Below are 21,424 nucleotides of genomic sequence, written 5' to 3' on the forward strand. Positions count from 1 at the left end.
CAAGGAAAGTATTTCCTGTCGGTCACCCGTCAGGGAAAGCCGACAGAGATAGCTTGACAGGGAAACTTGTTTTTGCCTGTCGGTCATTTCCCTGACGGTCACTCCTGGCGGTGACCGACAGGAAAATATGATTTCGTCAGGTATAGGGTAGCCAGGACTATACGTTATTTCCCTGTCGGTCCGGGCCGACAGGAAAATTCGCAACATTTCGCTGTCAGTTCATCACCGACAGGAATACTCATTACATTTCGCTGTGAGTTCATGCCCGAAAGGAATTTGTACATGTCACAGCCAGAATTATTAGTCATGTCGGTCCGAAACTGCCAGCAATGGATGGTGCAGCTTAATGATCCATTTAAATTTGTATACTGCATCTATCAACACAAATTATACCATGATGATCCTTGTGTCAACCACTACCATAAATTGGACTAATAAGATTCAGTTTTGCACATCTAAGTACATAACAGTTCTCGACAACAAAAGATAAATTTTTCAACTTGCAAGTTGCAAGGATAAGCTTCAGTGCATTACAAACAAAATACATCGTAGTTCCAGAAGTAGATAACCTGCCTCTAGTGTCTATTGCAACTTCCAAAATGCTACTCTGTTAACAACACCACCATTAGTTCCAAAGTTGTGTTACCATGCTCTAAGTCAACAAAGGCACTGCCCAGGTTACTACCACTCTAAGTCTCGCTTTCCAGGTTGTTGGAGTGAAGGTTAGTTGCACCAATAGCCATGTCGCTGATATTCCCATTGGAGTTGTCACCGCCAACAGTTCCACCCAAATCACCATCACCGGTGTTGTCATCAAGCGCTCGGGTTCTAATATGAGATGAATTAGTGCCCCCCTACATAAGATTATTTATTTAGACAAACCAGGAGAGGTTATGAAGCAAACCAGAAAAGGCTTCCCAATTAAAAGTTGCAGTAAACCATCAGGTATAAAATATAAATGATAATAAAACCAAATGGCCTTTTGTTAGTAAACCATCAACACATCCATTTTGGACAGATTTGGCCAACAACGTTAGTAGTAATTTTAACTAAGAGAGGATGATCAGAATAAACAATGAACATCTACCACAAATGGTGTTTTGAACAGATTTGGCCAAGAACTTAAGTATGATAAATTTAACTAAGTGAGAGTGACCAAAAATTGAGATCCTAGAAAAATAGAATGAATCATGGTGTAAATTCAGTTAAGTTGGGACTACATGTGCATGCAGGAATCAAGATGCACTCCCACAAGCATATCTCAACATATTTGGGGGGGGGGGGGGGGGGGGGGGGATGAGAGGAAGTAGTGCCATCTATCAAGCTAAATCTGTATAAAGTACCTTACAAATCAATAAGATCTAAGATATTCATGATATGGCTAATGGCTACTCAAATAACATAATACTCTTTATTTGCAATGGTTGGCTGACCATCAATTTGAGAACAAGTTTCAGGAAGTAATGTATTTACATGTGGTTGGAAACTTTCTCCTTGCCGTAGCTCCTATGGTAGTTCTTTTCCCATCTCCTTAAAAAGGGCCTATGAACAAGTATGCAACATTAGAATAGCTGGTTTGAACAATTAATCTGAAACATGTACACAGATTTGCAAGTACCAAGAAAAGTCTTCCATGCATATCCACTATCTTTTGAAGGTTCTCATTACGTCGCTTCAGTTCTTCGTTTTCTTGAATAGCTCGTCGCTTCAGTTCTTCGTTTTCTTGAATAGTTTGCCGAAATGATGCTGAAGATAACGGCCTCAGTTTCTTCTCTCTAGCTATTGAGATAACATCAGCCTTCTTAATTGCTCCACGAGGAATGCCACCTGATGACTCATATAACATTTGCCCATCTAACTCTCGGTCCTCCCAATCATCAGGATGTGCGGCTCTAGCCAAATCATAGTAATCATCCTAGAACAATAGTAATTTTAACTTGTAAACATGCAAACAGAACAAATAGTTGGTGATAAGAAGACGAGCAAGAACATACGTGGCGTTTTTTTGCCTTCCCACTAAGGGTGGAACTGATGCTGCCACTGCCATCCCAATTCTTTAATCCAGATTTCATTGCAGCATACGTATTCAGGGTGGTAGCCTTCTCAGGCCCATATTTCTGTGCCTACAAGACCAACTAAATGAAATACAAAATAATAAGAAACAATTTGCAAAAAATCTCATACAAGTGTGACATACCAGAATTTGTCGAGCCTCCACAAATGCCAGTGAACCTCCCGGATTTTGAGCAATATCTTCACTCTTGAAGCGAGATTCCTGCCCTCTCTTCCTTAAAAACTTGAACTCTTTTGAGCACCAATAAGCACAAAGATGAGGCCATGCATGTTCCTTAAACCATGGTATTCTGCCTTCCAGGTATTGATCATATTCAAGTTGTGGCAGAGGAAGATCCCTCTTGGCTAGGAACATACTTCTCACCATGTTCTATCCACGTTTCATAGTTTTCCCTAAACCCATATTTATACAAGTGTTTCTCTACCTCATCCCTACCGCGCTTATTATAATTACGACACTTGGCACATGGACACTTGATTTTACCACCTTCGGCTACGCCGGGAAAGGAGAATGCATGCTCTAGAAATCGGTTGGTTTGTTCAAGCCATAGGTTAGAAGGAATTTGACCATACTGCCAACCATTATACATCCATGCACGATCTGCCATTTAACAAACTCTGTGTTGAAAATGGAATAGATCAGCTATTTGCTTATTTAACCTCAACACATCATACTTAATATGAGCTATTTAGCAACAACAATACATATATAGCAATTGGAAGCAAACAGATGTACGCATAAGATAAAAATGTAATGCTGAAAGTTTAATGCTTACCAAAGACTTGCTGAAATAGTGAAAAATATGGAGTCACCAAACTGGCTAAGAAACTCCCAAAGTCCACTAGCAAATCCAAGATCTAATCCTATTACACACAGCATAACAATTTAAGATAATTAGCATAAGGATAGTAGGAAATGAAAAAGAAAGAGCTCAAAAAGCAATCACAACAGCAAAATAATAAAAACCTTTGGTAAGCATTATCAGACCAGAAAACAAGACATGCATAGAATATATTTGAGGAATCAACCAATATTAAACAAAAACAAGCATGTCGTACTGACCACTACCTTGACAATCAGCAGTTTAACTCTGTTTTCTTTCTCGTCAACAAGTGAAATAACTTCAGAAGTCATGTAACCTGGGAGATGTAAGCAAAAGATTTGACTTAGATTTTGGTATTTGGTAGTCTAATGAGCAAAACAAAGTATTTGATAGTCTACTGGAAAACAAGTGCCAAATTAGGGTAGGCGTACAGATTTGTATTTTTTTCAGCACGAATCTGATAGGACCTAATACGATGCCATGGATGGGTAACTACCACAATCCCCAAGTATATCAAATCCATCTTATTCCTACATGGATTAGGCATGTACTACCAGCAACGGGGGTAACAACCACAACCCCCAACTCTATCAAATCCATCTTATTCCTAGATGGATTAGGCACGTACTACCAGCACAACGAAAGATTTGGCCATATGGGCTCCTCCGCCACTTACCACAAACAAATCTCAGATGCCATATGAGCGTCACCTGTACAGGAAAGGGTGGTACCTGGATTGGAAAGGGCGCCGCTCAGGGAAGGATGCGGTGGTTGAGTGACGGCGGCCACGGGGTCGTTGACGACGAACCTCTTCCGGAAGCCGCAGGGAGCTTTGCCGGCGACACTTCGGAGGCAGCGGGTCGTTGGGCTACTGACCAGCGAATCACGCAGAGGGGGCGGACGAGAGGATGGAAGAGGCGAGGGATTTGGGGGCGGAGGGGGCGAACGAGAGAATGGAATAGGCGAGGGATTTGGGGGCACAACCGACGGCGAGGGATTCGGGGCGCAGCCGGCCGCCGGCCGATGGAGAGAGAGCTAGGTTGGGGGCTGAGATTTGGGGGAGAATGTTCATGAGTGAGCTAGGTCTGGAGCGATCTGTGGATAGAGCCCATATGTTCTTTTTTTGTGAGAAAAACGGCGGGCTCGAATTGGCAAAGCGGCGGGACATGGGCTACTTTTGGCGCGAATTAGATGAATCTGTGGCGCCAAATGGGCTATTCCTGTGGGCCGAGAACCGACCGACAGGTATATTATTATTCCTGTGAGTCAATGGACGAGCACACAGGAAAAGAAATCTATTCCTGGCGTGCAGTTGCGGCCCGAAGCCCATTTCCCTGTGCGCTAACGCGGGCCCGACAGGAAAATAAGAGACTCACAGAAATATTTCAGTTTTTGATAGTGCGTCTGCCCTGTACAAATAAGCATCAGTGCTTAAGAAAAGCCTGATCTATTTTTTCAAACACCTCTCCTAAACATCTTGCATTGTACAAGGCCTTATGGGTACGTGGCCGACTACAGTTTGTTAAGACAAGGTGGTATGACAGTACAACTTGGCGTCACTAGGAGACTAGGTTGGGTGAAAAGCTAGGTCCTACTTTCAGCCAGGCTTGGCTAGTTCCTTTTGCGCGGACATGTTCGTCGAAATTACGAGCTTAGTAATAAAATTAATCTATTTAGTTTGGTTCTCCTAATGGGTTTGTCCGCTTTGAGGAACCTATCCAGATGCGACTGAATTGTGGCACGTAGCACATTTCCTAATGGGTTCATCATTGAAACGGACAGCACGGTAGCAGCGGCTATGATCAAGGAGGCTACAACCTTGGCGTCTCTCTTCCAGGAGACAAAACGGCTGCTTGGTCTGGGATGTATGCATGTGTTATCACATGTTCGTAGGGAGCTGAACCATACTAGCCATCAGCTAGCCCAGATGGAATGGTCGCCGCGCATACAGCCGTGTGGCTACGCCATGCTCCGATAGAAATCGAGGATTTATGTAAACTTGACAATGTTTCCCCTGATTGAGTAGTGAGAAGTTCTTATTCGCAAAAATAAGTAAATAAATATTTCATTTTTTTTAGAACCACATCATGCGCAAACTTAGTCATGCCTGGGTAATACTTGCAACGGAGCAGCCTATCCACCCGAGTTTAATTTTCATGTGCATATGCGTGCGTGGGAGTGCTATTGTAAATGTAGTGTGTCTGAGTGTGTGTCCTTATAATTAAAACGCAACACATCATGCAACTAGGCACATAGAAGATGTAGCATGGTGATGCTATAAAAGCTAGCAAGGTGGCCTCCCTCCGAAACTCACCCTCACCCTAAAGAGTAAATTAAATATAGCTTCGTATGTGCAATATAGAGCCGAGAGTTGGGAAAGGAGATCAACACATGCAAGACCATGCCACTAGGACCTGGATGAGCACGTTGTAGGATTAAGAGGCCTCTGGAATACCTTTATACTTTCCTTTTAGAATCAGCATGTATCGTTTGGCGGTATAGCATTATCTATAAAATGGTGTGAAAGCCTATTCTCCAGAAGGGTATAATGTTTTCCGAAAACATCAATTGAATTTTAGGGATTGTCACTGGTAGAAAAAGAGGCTTCCATACGCCCCCATTAGTCCCCAAAACAATTGAACCGCGACCAAAGGGGTCTTTAGTCGTGGTTCGGGAGGAGACCCGTGACCAACTATCTGGGCCCAGCGCGCTCGGTCGACATCTGGCGGACGGGAGGCCAACCGGGACTAAAGGTCCCCGAAGGCCTTTAGTCGCGGTTGGCCAGGCCAACCGGGACTAAAGGCCCATCCAGCTGGCGGACGGGAGGGGCTTTAGTCCCGGTTGGCCTAGCCAACCGCGACTAAAGGTCCCCGAAGGCCTTTAGTTGCGGTTGGCCAGGCCAACCGGGACTAAAGGCCCATCCCTATATATAGGACTCAGCTCACTTCACTTCACTCAGCTCACTTCACAATTTTCAGAAGGGGGTGGTGGGTTTACTTTTGGTTCCTCCTATGCACCCAAGGTGTTTGATGAAATGCCCGAGAGCCTGAAACAAACATGATATGAAGTGTCCGAGCCACACTTGAGCTTTCTCATTTATTTTTCCTCCGCGATCGCGGTTAGCAACTTGAACCTTTCATGTGTCATTGATAAAATATGCATGTGTGTAGTTCATTGTTTAATTTGTATTATTTCTAGCTAGTTAGTTTAACAAATGCATGATGGTTAATTATATACTTTATATAATAATAATGCAGATGAATCGGCAATGGATGTACGGTCCCCGAGTCTCCGGCGAGTTCACTACGGGTTTGAAAGATTTCCTCGTAGTGGCAAATGCGAACAAGCAGCAAGGTTTTATTATTTGTCCATGTGCTGTCTGTAAGAATCAGAAGGGTTACTCCTCCTCAAGAGACGTTCACATGCACCTGCTTCGGCACGGTTTCATGCCAAGCTATAATTGTTGGACCAAGCATGGAGAAAGAGGGGTTAGAATGGAAGAAGATGAAGAAGGGGATGATATCAATGACAACTATCATGATCATTTCGGTGATACTTTCATGGAGGATGATGCTGAAGGTGGGAAAGGGTTAGGTGAAGGTGAAGAAGAGGCACATGATGAGCCCGCTGATGATCTTGGTCGGACCATTGCTGATGCACGGAGACGCTGCGAAACTGACAAGGAGAGGGAGAATTTGGATCGCATGTTAGAGGATCACAAAAAGTCGTTGTATCCAGGATGCGATAATAGTCTGAAAAAGCTGGGCTGCACACTGGATTTGCTAAAATGGAAGGCACAGGAAGGTGTAGGTGACTCATCATTTGAAAATTTGCTGAAAATGTTGAAGAATATGTTTCCGAAGAATAACGAGTTGCCCGCCAGTACGTACGAAGCAAAGAAGGTTGTCTGCCCTCTAGGTTTAGAGGTTCTGAAGATACATGCATGCATTAACGTCTGCTTCCTCTACCGCGGTGAATACGAGAATTTGAATGAATGCCCTGTATGCACTGTATTGCGTTATAAGATCAGAGGCGATGACCCTGGTGACGATGTTGAGGGCGAGAAACCCAGGAAGAGGGTTCCCGCCAAGGTGATGTGGTATGCTCCTATAATACCACGGTTGAAACGTCTGTTCATGAACAAAAAGCATGCCAAGTCGTTGCGATGGCACAAAGAGGACCGTAAGTCCGACGGGGAGTTGAGACACCCCGCTGATGGAACACAATGGAGAAAGATCGACAGAGTGTTCAAAGATTTTGCAGCTGACGCAAGGAACATAAGATTTGGTCTAAGTACTGATGGCATGAATCCTTTTGGCGAGCAGAGCTCCAGCCATAGCACCTGGCCCGTGACTCTATGCATCTACAACCTTCCTCCTTGGTTGTGCATGAAGCGGAAGTTCATTATGATGCCAATTCTCATCCAAGGCCTAAGCAACCCGGCAACGACATCGATGTGTACCTAAGGCCATTAGTTGAAGAACTTTTATAGTTGTGGGCCAGACCTGGTGTACGTGTCTGGGATGAGCACAAAGGAGAGGAATTTGACCTACGAGCGTTGCTTTTTGTAACCATCAACGATTGGCCTGCTCTCAGTAACCTTTCGGGACAGACAAATAAGGGATACAATGCATGCACGCACTACTTACATCAGACTGAAAGTGTACGTTTGGTTAATTGTAAGAAGAACGTGTACCTGGGTCATCGTCGATTTCTTCCCCGAAATCATAACGTAAGAAAGAAAGGCAAGCATTTCAACGGCAAGGCAGATCACCGGCCGAAGCCTGTGGAACGTACTGGTGCTGAGATATTTGATATGGTCAAGGATTTGAAAGTCATCTTTGGAAAGGGTCCTGGCGGACAATCAGTTCCGCGGGAAGTTGACGGGCACGCACCCATGTGGAAGAAGAAATCTATATTTTGGGAGCTAGAATATTGGAAAGTCCTAGATGTCCGCTCTGCAATCGACGTGATGCATGTTACGAAGAATATTTGCGTGAACCTGCTAAGCTTCTTGGGCGTGTATGGGAAGACAAATGATACAAAGGAAGCACGGCAGGACCAGCAACTTTTGAAAGACCCAGATGACCGGCATCCGGAATGGTTTCAAGGTCGTGCCAGCTACGCTCTTACCAAAGAAGAGAAGGTCATTTTTTTTGAATGCCTGAGCAGTATGAAGGTCCCGTCTGGCTTCTCGTCGAATATAAAGGGAATAATAAACATGGCGGAGAAAAAGTTCCAAAACCTGAAGTCTCACGACTGCCACGTGATTATGACGCAATTGCTTCCGATTGCTTTGAGGGGGCTCCTACCGGAAAATGTTCGAGTAGCCATTGTGAAGCTATGTGCATTCCTTAATGCAATCTCTCAGAAGGTAATCAATCCAGAAGATCTACCACGGTTACAGAACGATGTGGTCCAATGCCTTGTCAGTTTCGAGTTGGTGTTCCCACCATCCTTCTTCGATATTATGACGCACCTCCTGGTCCACCTAGTCGAAGAGATTTCCATTCTCGGTCCTGTATTTCTACACAATATGTTCCCCTTTGAGAGGTTCATGGGAGTATTAAAGAAATATGTTCGTAACCGTGCTAGGCCAGAAGGAAGCATCGTCAAGGGCTATGGAAATGAGGAGGTAATTGAGTTCTGTATTGACTATGTTCCTGACCTTAAGCCGATTGGTATTCCTCAATCGCGGCACGAGGGGAGACTAAGTGGAAAAGGCAAGATCGGAAGGGAATCCACGATATGTATGGACGGTCATTCTATGACTGAAGCACACCACACAATTCTGCAAAATTCCAGCTTGGTGGCTCCGTACTTCAAGCAACACAAGAATATTTTACGCTCGGACAACCCGGGGAAGCCTGAATCCTGGATTAGAAAGGCCCACATGGAGACTTTCGGCAGTTGGTTGCGAAAACATTTAATGAATGACAATGATGTTGGAGATCAGCTGTACATGTTGGCCAAGAAACCATCTTCGACTATAACGACTTTCCAAGGGTACGAGATAAATGGGAATACATTTTACACCATCGCCCAAGATAAAAAGAGCACCAACCAAAACAGTGGTGTCCGCTTTGATGCAGCAACCGAGAATGGGCAAAAGGTCACATATTATGGTTACATAGAGGAGATATGGGAACTTGACTATGGACCCTCCTTTAAGGTCCCTTTGTTCCGGTGCAAATGGTTCAAGCTAACAGGAGGTGGGGTAAAGGTGGACGAGCAATACGGAATGACAATGGTGGATTTCAACAATCTTGGTTACCTTGACGAACCATTCGTCCTTGCCAAAGATGTCGCTCAGGTTTTTTATTTGAAGGACATGAGTAGCAAACCGAGGAAACGGAAAGATAAGAAAACGATCAGTACATCATGCGATGATCCAAAGCGCCACATTGTTCTTTCAGGGAAAAGAAACATCGTGGGAGTGGAGGACAAGACAGACATGTCAGAAGATTATAATATGTTTGGTGAAATTCCGCCCTTCAAAGTGAACACTGACCCAAGCATTAAGTTAAATGATGAGGATGCTCCATGGATACGGCACAATCGTAAGCAAGCAGGGACACAAGGGAAGAATTGATGTGTAATAATTTATTGTACCAAACTTTGTATTTGGTCGATGAACTGAATGATGTATCAAACCTTTTGTCAAACCTTCAAGGGATTTTAAAATGAATTAGTTTTATTTTTCTTATTTTTTGATATATAATTGTATTTTTAAGATTTTAAAATGAATTAGTTTTATTTTTCTGATTTTAAAAGGAAAAAGGAAGAAGAAGAAAGAAGGAAAAAGGAAGAAAAAAACAGAAGAAAAAAACAGAAGAAAAAAAAGAAGAAAAAAGGAAAAACAGAAGAAAAAAACAAACAGAAGAAAAACATAAGAAAAAAAAGAAGAAAAAAACAAACAGAAGAAAAAAAAGAAGAAAAAACAGAAGAAAAAAGGAAAAAGGAAAAAAGGAAGAAAAACAAGAAAAGGGAAGACACAAACAGAAGAAAAAAACAGAAGAAAAAAACTGAAAAAAACAAGAATAAAATAAACAGAAGAAAAACAAAATAATATAAACTTTAATAAAATATATAAGTACAAAAAAAATAAAAAAAATTAATAACATAAATAAATAAGTAATTAGAAACTTTAATAGCAAAAATAATTATCATAAAGTAAAATAAATAAGTAATTAGAAACATAATAAAGAAAGCAAAAAAGAAAACAAAAAACAGGCAAAAAATAAAAAATATGCCACCTACTGGGCCACCACGGCCTGAATACGACTAGAAACCCATTAATGGGCCAGGATTCAGGCCCGCAGAAGGCCCAGTAGGCCCACAGGCACATAGTGACAGAATAGGCCCGTAAGCCTGCATTTGAGAGGAGCTCGAAGTGGTGAGCGCAGCCGCGCTTATAAACCACTGTGGAAGCCTCTCGGCTAGCGAGGTGGGACTAAACATCCCACCGCACCGCGCCAGTTCCAGCATAGACCCTTTAGTCCCGGTTGGGGAGGCGGACCGCGACTAAAGGGTACCCTTTAGTCGCGGTTGTTGTCCCCAACCGCGACTAAAGGGTCTTTCTGCGCGGGAACGAAATCCTTTAGTCCCGGTTGGGGAGGCGGACCGCGACTAAAGGGTACCCTTTAGTCGCGGTTGGTGTGGCCAGCCGCGACTAAAGGGTACCTTTAGTCGCGGTCCTCCTCCCCAACCGCGACTAAAGGTGCGTCTATAAATACTGCACTTAGCAGTTTCGCCATTTCCCATTCTCCTCTCTCTCGACGCCGAAGCGCTGCCCCGACGCCGATCGACGCCGAAGCCCTGCCCCGACGCCGACGCCGAAGCCCTGCCCCGACGCCGACGCCGACGCCGAAGCCCTGCGCGCCGCCGCTTCCGTCCCCAGTGAGCGCCGCCTCCGCCCGTGCCCTGCCCTTGCCCGCCGCCCGTGCCCTGCCCTTGCCTGTCGGCCGCCGCCCGCCGCTCGCCGCCCGACGCCCTGCCGCCCGCCGCCCGCTGGCCCTGCCTGCCGTCCTCCGCGCGCCGGCAGAAGAAGAAGAAGGAAGAAGAAAAAGGAAGAAGAAGAAGAAAGAAAAAGGAAAAAGGAAGAAGAAGAAAGAAGGAAGAAGAAAACAAAAGAAAAACAGAAGAAAAACAAGAAAAAGGAAGAAAAAAGGAAAAAGGAAGAAAAAAAAGAAAACAAAAGAAAAAGGAAGAAAACAACAGAAGAAAAACAAAGGAAGAAGAAAAAAAGAAAGAAGAAAAAAAGAAAAACACAAGAAAAACAAACAGAAGAAAAAAACAAAAGAAAACAAAAAAATAGAAGAAAAACAAAGGAAGAAGAAAAAAACAAAAGAAAACAAAAAACAAACAGAAGAAAAAAACAAAAAAAGGAAAACACAAGAAAAAAGAAAAAGGAAAAAGAAAGAAAATAGAAAACAAAAGAAAACACAAGAAAAACAAACAGAAGAAAAAAACAAAGGAAGAAGAAAAAAAGAAAGAAGAAAAAAAAGGAAGAAGAAAAAAAGAATGAAGAAAGAAAGAAGAAAAAGGAAGAAGAAAAAAAGAAAGAAGAAAAACAAAGGAGGAAGAAAAAAAAGGAAGAAGAAAAACAAAGGAAGAAGAAAAAAAGAAAGAAGAAAAAAAAGGAAGAAGAAAAAAAGAAAGAAGAAAGAAAGAAGAAAAAGGAAGAAGAAAAAGGAAGAAGAAAAAAAGAAAGAAGAAAGAAAGAAGAAAGAAAAAGGAAGAAGAAAAAACAAGAAAGAAAAAGGAAGAAGAAGAAAGGAAGAAGAAAGGAAGAAGAAGAAAGAAAGAAAAAAGAAAAAGGAAGAAGAAGAAAGAAAGAAGAAAGGAAGAAGAAGAAAGAAAGAAGAAGAAAGAAAGAAGAAGAAAGGAAAAAGGAAGAAGAAGAAAGGAAGAAGAAGAAAGAGGAAGAAGAAAGGAAGAAGAAGAAAGAAAGAAGAAAGAGGAAGAAGAAAGGAAGAAGAAGAAAAAAAGAATTTTTACTTAAAGAATCTTATTTTTTAATTCCTCCTCCTCTATGTCCCCTTAATCTTATTTTTTAATTCCTTTATACTTAAAGAATTTTTACTACATGCAGGAGTGACATATGGCGGACGATAGAACCGAGCCGCTTAGGGATCCGGAGGCTGAACGTTATTTAATGGACATCATCAACAACGAGATTCCTTATGTGCCGGGCTCAGAATATGAGCAACAAGAGGATGTAGTCTCTTCTTTTCTGAACCTTGACAGTGGAACAGAGATTGTCGATGATCAAGAAGGTGAAGGAACGGACATTGTCGACGGAGGTCAACCGTCAACAACCGACGATCTCGAATTGCAAGTAGCAACCACCTCCGGCGAGGTATATATATACATTGAGCCTCTCGTGATACAAACTTACTGAAATGTGAATACATATGTATTAACGCGCGCGACTCTCTTTCTTTTTTTTAGCCCTCCGGATCGAGTACGACAAAGCGTGGCAAATCCAAGGCGATGAAAACAGGAGAAACATATGCCATTGAGTTTGTCAGTGAAACCGGCAAGCCCCTACAGCACACCTCAAAGTTTATCAACCAATGCGGAGTCGTTGTTAGAGACAACGTCCCGATCACCGTCCAGGAATGGAAGGAGCCAAAGAAGGCACGTCTTGGTTTCAGTTTTGTCGACAAGAGAACGAAAAAGGATTGCTGGAGAAAGCTTATGGAATATTTCATTCTACCTCCGGAATACAACAAAGTCGATGAATTCGGTAACGAGGTTCCGGGTGGACGTCAGAGGAGGAGGCTAGTTAAAGAGTTCGCTCTTCAGAAGATGGGCGAAGCATTCCGGAACTTCAAGAAAAATTTAACCCGTGACTATGTCAACAAGGGCAAGACTCCGGATTTCAATGGACAACATGAGAAACTAAAGATGATTGGCCAGAATTTGTGAGGCAAAAGCAATCGGAGCATTTCAAGGAAATATCGAAAAAAAATAAGGATAATGCGAGTAAGAAAAAGTTCCATCATATTATGGGGCCAGGAGGATACCGCCTTTCGGAGCCTAGGTGGCAGAAGATGGAGGAGGACCTGAGGGTGCGAGGAATCCCTCTAGGTACAGAGGGATGGGACCCAAGGGCCAAAAGCTGGTGGTACGGGCATAGGGGATCGCTAGACCCGGAGACAGGGGTGTGTGTTCACCGGCAGAGACAGTTTGCTCCCACCCAAGCCCTTATTGACGCAATGACCCAAGCTCAAGAGGGCTTGATCAAGTTCAACAGAGAGAAAGACGCACTGACAACAGCCCTCGGGAATGATGAACACGGAGGACGTGTACGAGGCAAAGGCAAAGTTCCGTGGAAAGTAGGGTTTTCCCAGGACAATGACCCGTACTGTTACAGAAGCCGTAAGAGAAAGACGGACCGGGATGCAGATCTTATGACGAAGTTTGCATCGGAACTCCATGAGTTGAAGCAGACCGTGCATGAACTAGTGAAAGAAAAATCGGCTGCAGGGCCGCATGAAGATCATGAAGCGGATCGCGGAAGCCAGCAGCGGAGAAGCAGCGTGGCTTCCACGGATGCCCCGCCTGCTGCTAGTGCACCGATGATCGAGATTCGTGCACCGGAGCCTCACTACCCCGTGGATGATGTAAAGGAGATGAAAGAATGTGATCTGCATTATCCCGTGGGGAACGTTTCCACGAAGGTATCTAGCGGCAGTGCTTTACCCTGTACACCTGGAGCACTCCACCACAACAACCCCATTGCATATGGCTGCTCGTGTCACGGTGGAAGACATAGTCCAAGGGTTTGAGGACCTGGAGATTGACAAACCTACACCCGAAGGGGAGAGAAGACTTGGAGATGTCAAGCGCCAGTTCATTCTATGGAAAAAGAAGTACATAGTGTTTCCAGGCGAGGCGCCAAGGCTAGCAAGTCCACCCCCCTCCGATGGTGGTGGCGGTGGTGGTGGTCGTGGTGGTTCACCTACACCTCCTTCACGCCATTCGACGCCGTCCCCCGATCCACAACCTTCGGCGGGTACGACGCCCGCCAATCCTCCTCCGGCGGGTACGACGCCCCCCAATCCACCTCCGGCGAAGAAGCAGAAGCAGGCGGACAGCAAGGAAACCCGCTCCTGGACTATTAACCCGGACCCTTATGTACCTAAGACCACAAGGGTACCGGAGGCATCACTGAAGCCTCTCCTCCCAAGGCCTGGGGAACTTAGTGAAGCTGAAACCAAATTGGCCGCGTCTGCTGATTATGAGAAATGGAAGGCGGATATGAAGGCGAAAAAAGAGCCTGAGCCCAAGCAAGTATTCACTGAGAAGCAAAAGAAGTGGGCTAAGGATTTTTTGACGACACCGTCCCAAGCCGAGCTGAATATGCCTGACGACTATGGACATGAACTTCGTAGGCAAGCAAAAATATTGAAGGAGGAGAAAGAAGAAAGTAAAAAAAGCGGGAAACAAGTTGACCAGCTCGGGATGCAGAAGAAACAATCGATCCCCCCGCTCATAGTGAAAGCCGGTCCGGAAGAGGACCCCGAGATCATAGCAGCTGCGTCAGCACTTGGATTGACTGTAGCGAGTGCCATGAAACAAGCGTCCGAGATGGGTTTGACTCTTCGTGCCTTCTTAGGCCTTGAGGATGCGCCAGTATGTGAGATAGCATTACAATATGTGCGGAATGGGCCTCTCGTCGAGCCTGCGCGGGAAAAGAGTCTACCACCACAAATGCGAAATCTGCTACGTTGGTACAAGCAATTCATAACATGGGCCGACAAAGAATATATTTATGCGGATGTTACAGATGAGCATCACACCAAACGGTACTCTGTAGAAGTTCATATGAGTGAATTGTTCCAGCTGTTCAATCTGCGCGACCTCGACAAATCTATGCTGAGTTGCTACGTTCTGTAAGTGATTTATTTCTACCTCATCTCGTTCTTCATTGCCTGCACTATATATATATATTATCCTAACCATATTGTTGCGTACGCTATTATGCAGATTGAAGATTTGGGAATGCAAAATAAGAAACATCCATGATGTTGGGTTCATTGACCCACATATCGTTAATGGACATGTGTTACAACATCACCCCGAAGACGTGGAGAAAGACTTGTACAAGTTTCTTAGAAAGCATCAACTCAAAAGTCATATTCTATTTCCTTACCATTTTGGGTGAGTGTTTCTCTCTTGTGCCCATTCTCTTTTGTTTACTCCATGCATGGTATGTCTAATCGATGAGTTATGCATGACTGTGCATGTAACGTGTCCGCAGGTTTCACTGGATTCTGCTAAATATTGAACTTCACACCTCCAGAGTTCTAATCATGGACTCTATGGATTCGGATCCAAAGCGTTGGGCCGACATGAGAAAAATGCTGCAAAAGTAATTATTTTCAATCATTTGAGCTCTATATCGATCGGTCTTTTTCGTTCATTTCCTAATATCAAGTAACTAATAACTCCCTTGTTCATTTAATTTTCTTTGCCCTGTAGGGTTTGGAGACGGTTCTCAGAAGAAATTGTCGGTGAATTCAAACATGAGCTAGATTTCAGAAGGTTAGTTAATGTGGATAAGCAGCCACCGGGGACCAATCTATGTGGATACTATGTTTGTGAGAACATCCGGAGACACACCTCTGAGCGGAAGGCATCGGATAGCGTGCGAAACGCGACGGATAACTTGCGGAGGAGGCTTAGTCCAGAAGCTCGCTTCCGACCAATTCAAGAAGAATTAGCAGGATTTTTCATGAGGGAAGTCATCAATCCTAAAGGAGAACACTATACCGAGGACGAATAAATTTATATGCATACCCGAGATTGAAACTTGTACGAAGTTGTATATGGTCATCCATCCTAATTGTGTATGGAAACTTGTTCGAAGTTGTATATGGTCACCCGAGATTGAATATATATTATATATTCCTCTTGAATTCTTCTTGTTTGAAATTTCATATGCATGTATATAGTAGCGTAGAATATGTGTACTGAAACTTTATCAAAATTAAAATAAAACACAAAATATAATATAAAAGAAATAAAACACTCCAAACTAAAAAGAAACCAGGTTTAGGGGGGCTAAAACCCTAAACCTGCGGAGGAGCCCTTTAGTCCCGGGTGGCCACGAGAACCGGGACTAAAGGTCCTCCGCCCCGACGGATCACGGGCGTCCACGTGGACGGGCCTTTAGTCCCGGCCAGCCACAAGAACCGGGACTAAAGCCTTTAGTCGCGGTCCGTAAGAGGCGCGACTAAAGGGGGGGGGGTCTTTAGTCGCGCATATTTAGTCCCGGTTGCACAGCCGAGACTAAAGGCTGTTGCGAACCGGGACTAAAGGGCTTTTTTCTACCAGTGTGTTTAGAAGAAATTTGACTCCGGGTCTGTGGTGCCGATTCTATGCTGGACAGTAGTGTCGAACCAGGCACTCCCACATCACACTTGTGACATGAGGAGCCTTTTGCTTAGCTTTGTTTTTATGAAACATTTCAATATATTGAGAAAGGGTTGGTTTTGCATTATGCAAAAAAATAGTTAATCACCGGTTAGGTTGGTGCATAGTTATAAGAACATAAGTACCATCTCTCCCTCTTGTTACCAGTTTCAGCTTCGAACTTGATTGTTGAATTAAGCGTGATCAAAGTGTTTCAATTACTTTGATCATTAGTGTTATTTTTAGTTTATTTTGAGTCGTCTGAAGAGGTTTGTACTTGGATAATACTTGCATTTGGAATGTGTTTTCTTGCTCACTCGTGTTTTGGATATACCTTGCTTATGAACAAATTAGGAAAAGAGGTCATGATTACATTACAATACAGAAATTATCAAAAATAAATACAGAATATATGAGAATAATACCGCACCACTTCGCGCACGTAAATAGAGGGTGGATGCATGTTCTATTGCCTTGTGACATTAAAGTTCAACTATTTTCTGCTGACAAAATAAAAATTGGTGATGTGGAGAGCTTGCATGTGCTTGACGATGTGAAGGGCTCGCCTACAGTGAAAAGTGGAAGGGTTGCATGCACTGGATGATGTAGATGGCTTGCATGTGCATTTTAATGGGACTACTTACTTCGATATAATATATGATAGGTTTTATTGTCACTTATCATGGAATAAAAATTCAGTTCAGTTTAGGTTTTTAAAATATTTGCCTTTAGCTAGTAGAACCAACACTGGTTACTGATCACAACATATTGCTTGTGATAATAACAAAGTACCATGCTCAATGGGGACGATGAGCCAGAGGAGACATAAACCCAGGACGCCATCAAGATGAGGGACAATATAATGATGGTGCGGCATGGGTGTGTGTTAAGTTAGTGCGTGCGTGGTGTAAGCCTACTTATGGAGGATCTATAGTTGAAAAGGCTAGAAAATCATTTGTGTAAAAAACAAGCCAGATAATGAATGAATGAAAAACTACTATTGCCTCTATCTTTTTGTACCTCATGCCCAAGTTTCTTCTCCGTTCTTACCTGCTTACCCCGTGATCCGCAACTTCCACACTTCCCAGCCCTGGTCTAGGTTTAGGCAAAGATATATTACACTTGGCATCATAGGAAAGATTGTTAGCTATTATCGTAAAATCCCGGTAGAAGGTTGGGTCTTCAGAGCTTTGATACGTCAAAATCTCCTTTAGATCACATAATTACGAACGTGGTTTGTGAGGCTTGATAAGTGACTACGATGGCGCCTTTGAAACCATAACCACAAACGTTGTTCATCCAAACCGCCTTGATTTTGGATAAGCGGGGGGAATCATATGTTTTATACTACTTTACTAAAGTAGGATTATGAATTTTTTTTCCTCCATTTAGTATTATGCTATTGGATAAGCATGAAGGTAGAGGAAACGATAAAATTGTTCATTTCCGCCATTTCACGAATGTGGAGCTTTTTCGTATCCGGTTTTAGAATAACCGAGCATAAATGTCATTTGATATTTCATGGTATACTTGTTGTGCTCGCATGCATTTTGTGCCATATTTGCCCAATGAAAGATTGATGCAAACAATTAGTATATGGTGCTAAAGCGATGATTCAATTTAAACCTTCAAGAATGGTACATGTATACTATCGACATTTGGACACAATAATTCTAGTGTTAAAGTACAAGATGTTCTGATCCTTGGTACAATATATGGAAATGTTCGAAAGGAAAATATATAAGGGCGCATATATAACTGAACATTACCATCACATTTAGAAAGTAATAGTTTGTTAGTAATTCAAGGTAATACGTCCATCCAGATTGGCAATGCAAAGTTACAATATACGGAATGATCATGCACTACAAAATTTGGTCTATTTAGTGACCAAAACCCTGGTGACGAAACAGGAAACGTCGTCTAAAATCATTTTCTGTGACGGTCCACCGTCACGAGGTGTTTTCCTCTCGAGGCAGCGCCCTCGGCAGCTTTGGCGATGTTCTGGCCTGATTTTCGGCGACGCTATTGGGCGTCACTAGGCATGCACATTTTCTGGGACGATTCGTAGTGTCACATAAAATGTTGAGCGGGGCAATGTCTTGAAATATAACAATCAAAATAACTGATTTTTTAAACTGACTAAAATGTCTTGAAATATATTTCAGGAAGTAGTTGTCAAAGTCTATGTAGATATTTTCCGAAAGTAGTCAATCTGCTTTTTGACAGTGTTCTTGGAATTTTTGGTGAACCCCTACACTATATTTAAAACAGGCAAAAAAAGTGTGCTTCCTGTGGCTCGAACGCTGGAAGTCGAGCACGTAGTACGCACTGCATTGCCAGTACAACACTCATAAGTTATCGATAAAAAATGCTCATCTTGCACCTGACGAAGGCAGGCGCCATGTTTCAGTGATGCAGTCTATTGATTAATGACGACCGGTGCGTGGCAACTTCCACATGCCATTGACGCCATTTTTTTCCCTTCTCCCACCAACTTTTGGCGTCATTTTTTTCCGCCAGGCGCACGCCACCCGCAGATGTAAAAAGACATTCGCCATGACCAAACAGCTCATCCTCTATCCTTGCAGCCTCCACATCCTTCCACATTGACATGGCCGAATAGATGACCGCCTTCATGACCAGTTAGCCCATTCTCTTTCATCCTACCCCAACCCACTCCATTGTCATATCTGAATAACTCACTGTGGCACTACTTACCATCCATGAGCGGCCGGTCCTGAAGCCGGTCTCAAAGTAGGATCCCTTCGAGACCCTGCCGTTTCTCCATGATAGAGTTAATTAGCGCCCATTGCTCTTTTAGGGCACCACCAGCTCGCCTGTCCACCAGCTCGCCTGTTGTACTGCGTAATGGAGCCAAATGATGTTGGGGAACACATCATTTGGCTCCATTACGTGGTGTAACATGCGCACTTGGTGAGTAGACGAGGAGGCAACTCGTCACATGTGCATGCGCGATGTGCAGCGTTCACCATCACCGTGGTGACAAGCACAACCGCTAGTGCAGTCACTTCTTCAGGTTGACAGACGAACGTATGTGTGTATGCATGAGCGTCTGTATCTGTACTGTCTTTACAAAACTAGAGTTTCGAGTGTGTTTAGTAAAAAATTGTAGCAAAGTTTGTATGTGCATTTCCTTTTACAAGTAAAGGGACCATGTCCCCGGTTCCATTCATATAAATGAAACTAATATTCAGTAACAGAAAAACAACCGCAGAAAAACAAATTACAGTCTTATGGCTGAATGCCTAAAAGCCCTCTGGCCTCAGCCTAGAAGCAAATAATCTAAAAAGGGGAAAACTTATTACATCATTTTCACTAACAGTACCCAGTGAATTGGGGGGGGGGGGGGGGGGGGGTGCCTTCTTGCATCAGTCAGCAAACATGTCGAGCGCACAGAGGGCTTTGTTGGCCTTCATCGGGGGTGTTGTTGCAGGCTGTGTAGACCATTTTTGTTCAGTACAGAGGCTGGGTTGTCCACCATGGTCCGTGCAGCAAGCTTGCCAGGAGTAGTGGGGGAGCCAAAGCCTCCTTGCTCAACACCTGTGATCTTCAGCTTGTCTGAGTTCACCCACTTTCAATGCATTAGAAAACCTTTGTACATACAAACATATCGCACGTAAGTTCATATACAAATACAAATACTAATGTTCTGTGGGATTAAGAAATGTAAGGAATGGAATACGTAGGCGAATGTAAGAAAATATATGATGCAATTCAGATTATTGTTTGCTTGCAAGTGATTTATTGTTATTGCCGATTTATTATATTAATGTTGATTGCTTTGCATGGGATTTCTTTCCGCGGAAACGAGGCTATCGAGGTTGGTACACACAATTGCATACATATTGGAAATGTGTTTCTCCACAATTGCATACGTTTTAGAACAAGAATTACACATTTTTAAAATACTTCTTTATCCAAACAAGCAGCACATTTCAAAGATGATGGTAATATGTAATTTGAAACATATGATTTCCTTATCCTCATTATTCAACGATTTGCCTGGTGCATGGCCTCTTCCCACAGCGGTCGAAGAGCTCCTTCTCCTTGGCCTCACATTTGGCGAGGTGCTCATCCAGGCGTCGCCGACGTGCCAGTGCAAAGCCACTGGTCAAATAATCCTTTCATCTTTCTAACCGTATCCAGGAAAATTGACGGAGTACGAGAAGCTTAGAAATCGAACTATCAAGAATAATGCAGCTTTGTTTTCACAAATGTTGCACGAAAAAGGGCTAGAACCTGTTGGTTTAGAGCTTGTACATTCTAAAGCATGGGTATTCGCATTTGGGACAAATGCAGTTTCGTTGGCAAAATGGGGTATCTCTTCAGATCAGAAAGTTGAAGATACAGATAGTGTAAACAGCTCAGATAATGGAGTTGTTGCTACCAAGATTGCATCATCTGTGGAGGACCCAAAATCTATAACTATGGTACATTTTGTTTTGCAATTACTTACTAGCCGTGTGACATTGTCGTATACGAATGTATGTCTTGTGAACTAAAATGTGTGAAGAATACATGTGTATACATGCAAGAAGTACGTGAAGCTATCAAGAGGAGTCTGCCACACATTCTGGATGAAATTGAGGGTCTGAATATTTCTATGACAGCGCTTCGACAACCGATTAAGTCTATGAAGACTGCACATAAAATCTTAGGCAAAGAACATGACGTCATACACAAAGTCATTGAAGAGCAAATATTTGATCTCGACAATACTCTTCGATGCATTGAGGGAGCTTTGCTACCTCGCCTAGATTTTGTCACAATAATTCATTTCCCACGACTGAGAAATACAGCCATCAATCTGCTGCATTGTTTCAAGGTGATAATGTTGTGCTATGGTTGCCTATTGTAAAATCTCGGTCTGGGAGACAATTGTTTTGTTTGTGATGTAGTCACTCGGCTGAATTTTCATTGTAATTCAAAATTTGCACGACTTCATATTAAAATTCTTGGGAATTAATTCAGTTTTGTATCAAATATGTCCGCCATTTGAAATACATAAAACAAATTGACCACGCCTACACACTGTGGTGAAGATTATGGACGTGGTCACCGGCATCCACGTCACCACA

The 21,424-nt window shown here is 43.2% G+C and overlaps 1 protein-coding gene across 2 annotated transcripts; it reads right to left on the reverse strand.

Moving 5' to 3' along the window:
- Positions 1–470: 470 nt before the first annotated feature.
- On the reverse strand, positions 471–3,994 carry LOC141026580 (uncharacterized). Of its 2 annotated transcripts, XM_073503345.1 has the most exons (8): positions 3,629–3,994; positions 3,143–3,213; positions 2,850–2,937; positions 2,198–2,691; positions 1,995–2,123; positions 1,619–1,915; positions 1,474–1,542; positions 471–854 (listed from the first exon to the last, which is right to left on the reverse strand). In XM_073503345.1, exons 4-7 carry the CDS (start codon positions 2,438–2,440, stop codon positions 1,507–1,509), a joined length of 705 nt encoding a protein of 234 aa, XP_073359446.1. In that variant the 5' UTR covers positions 2,441–2,691; positions 2,850–2,937; positions 3,143–3,213; positions 3,629–3,994; the 3' UTR covers positions 471–854; positions 1,474–1,506. The 2 variants fall into 2 exon arrangements, with proteins under 2 accessions (XP_073359446.1, XP_073359447.1); XM_073503346.1 differs by lacking the exon at positions 3,143–3,213 and having other exon boundaries at positions 3,629–3,984.
- Positions 3,995–21,424: the final 17,430 nt, after the last annotated feature.

This window comes from Aegilops tauschii, chromosome 7 (genome assembly GCF_002575655.3).
Source record: "Aegilops tauschii subsp. strangulata cultivar AL8/78 chromosome 7, Aet v6.0, whole genome shotgun sequence".
NCBI lineage: Eukaryota > Viridiplantae > Streptophyta > Magnoliopsida > Poales > Poaceae > Aegilops > Aegilops tauschii.

Bases quoted from the DNA above. Each gene is read 5' to 3' on its own strand.
- LOC141026580 (XM_073503345.1), bottom strand. From the start codon at position 2,440: ATGGTGAGAAGTATGTTCCTAGCCAAGAGGGATCTTCCTCTGCCACAA. The intron at 2,124-2,197 runs GTATGTCACACT...TTGGTCTTGTAG, and splicing joins TGGAGGCTCGACAAATTCTG to GCACAGAAATATGGGCCTGA. The intron at 1,916-1,994 runs GTATGTTCTTGC...CTATTGTTCTAG, and splicing joins GGAAGGCAAAAAAACGCCAC to GATGATTACTATGATTTGGC.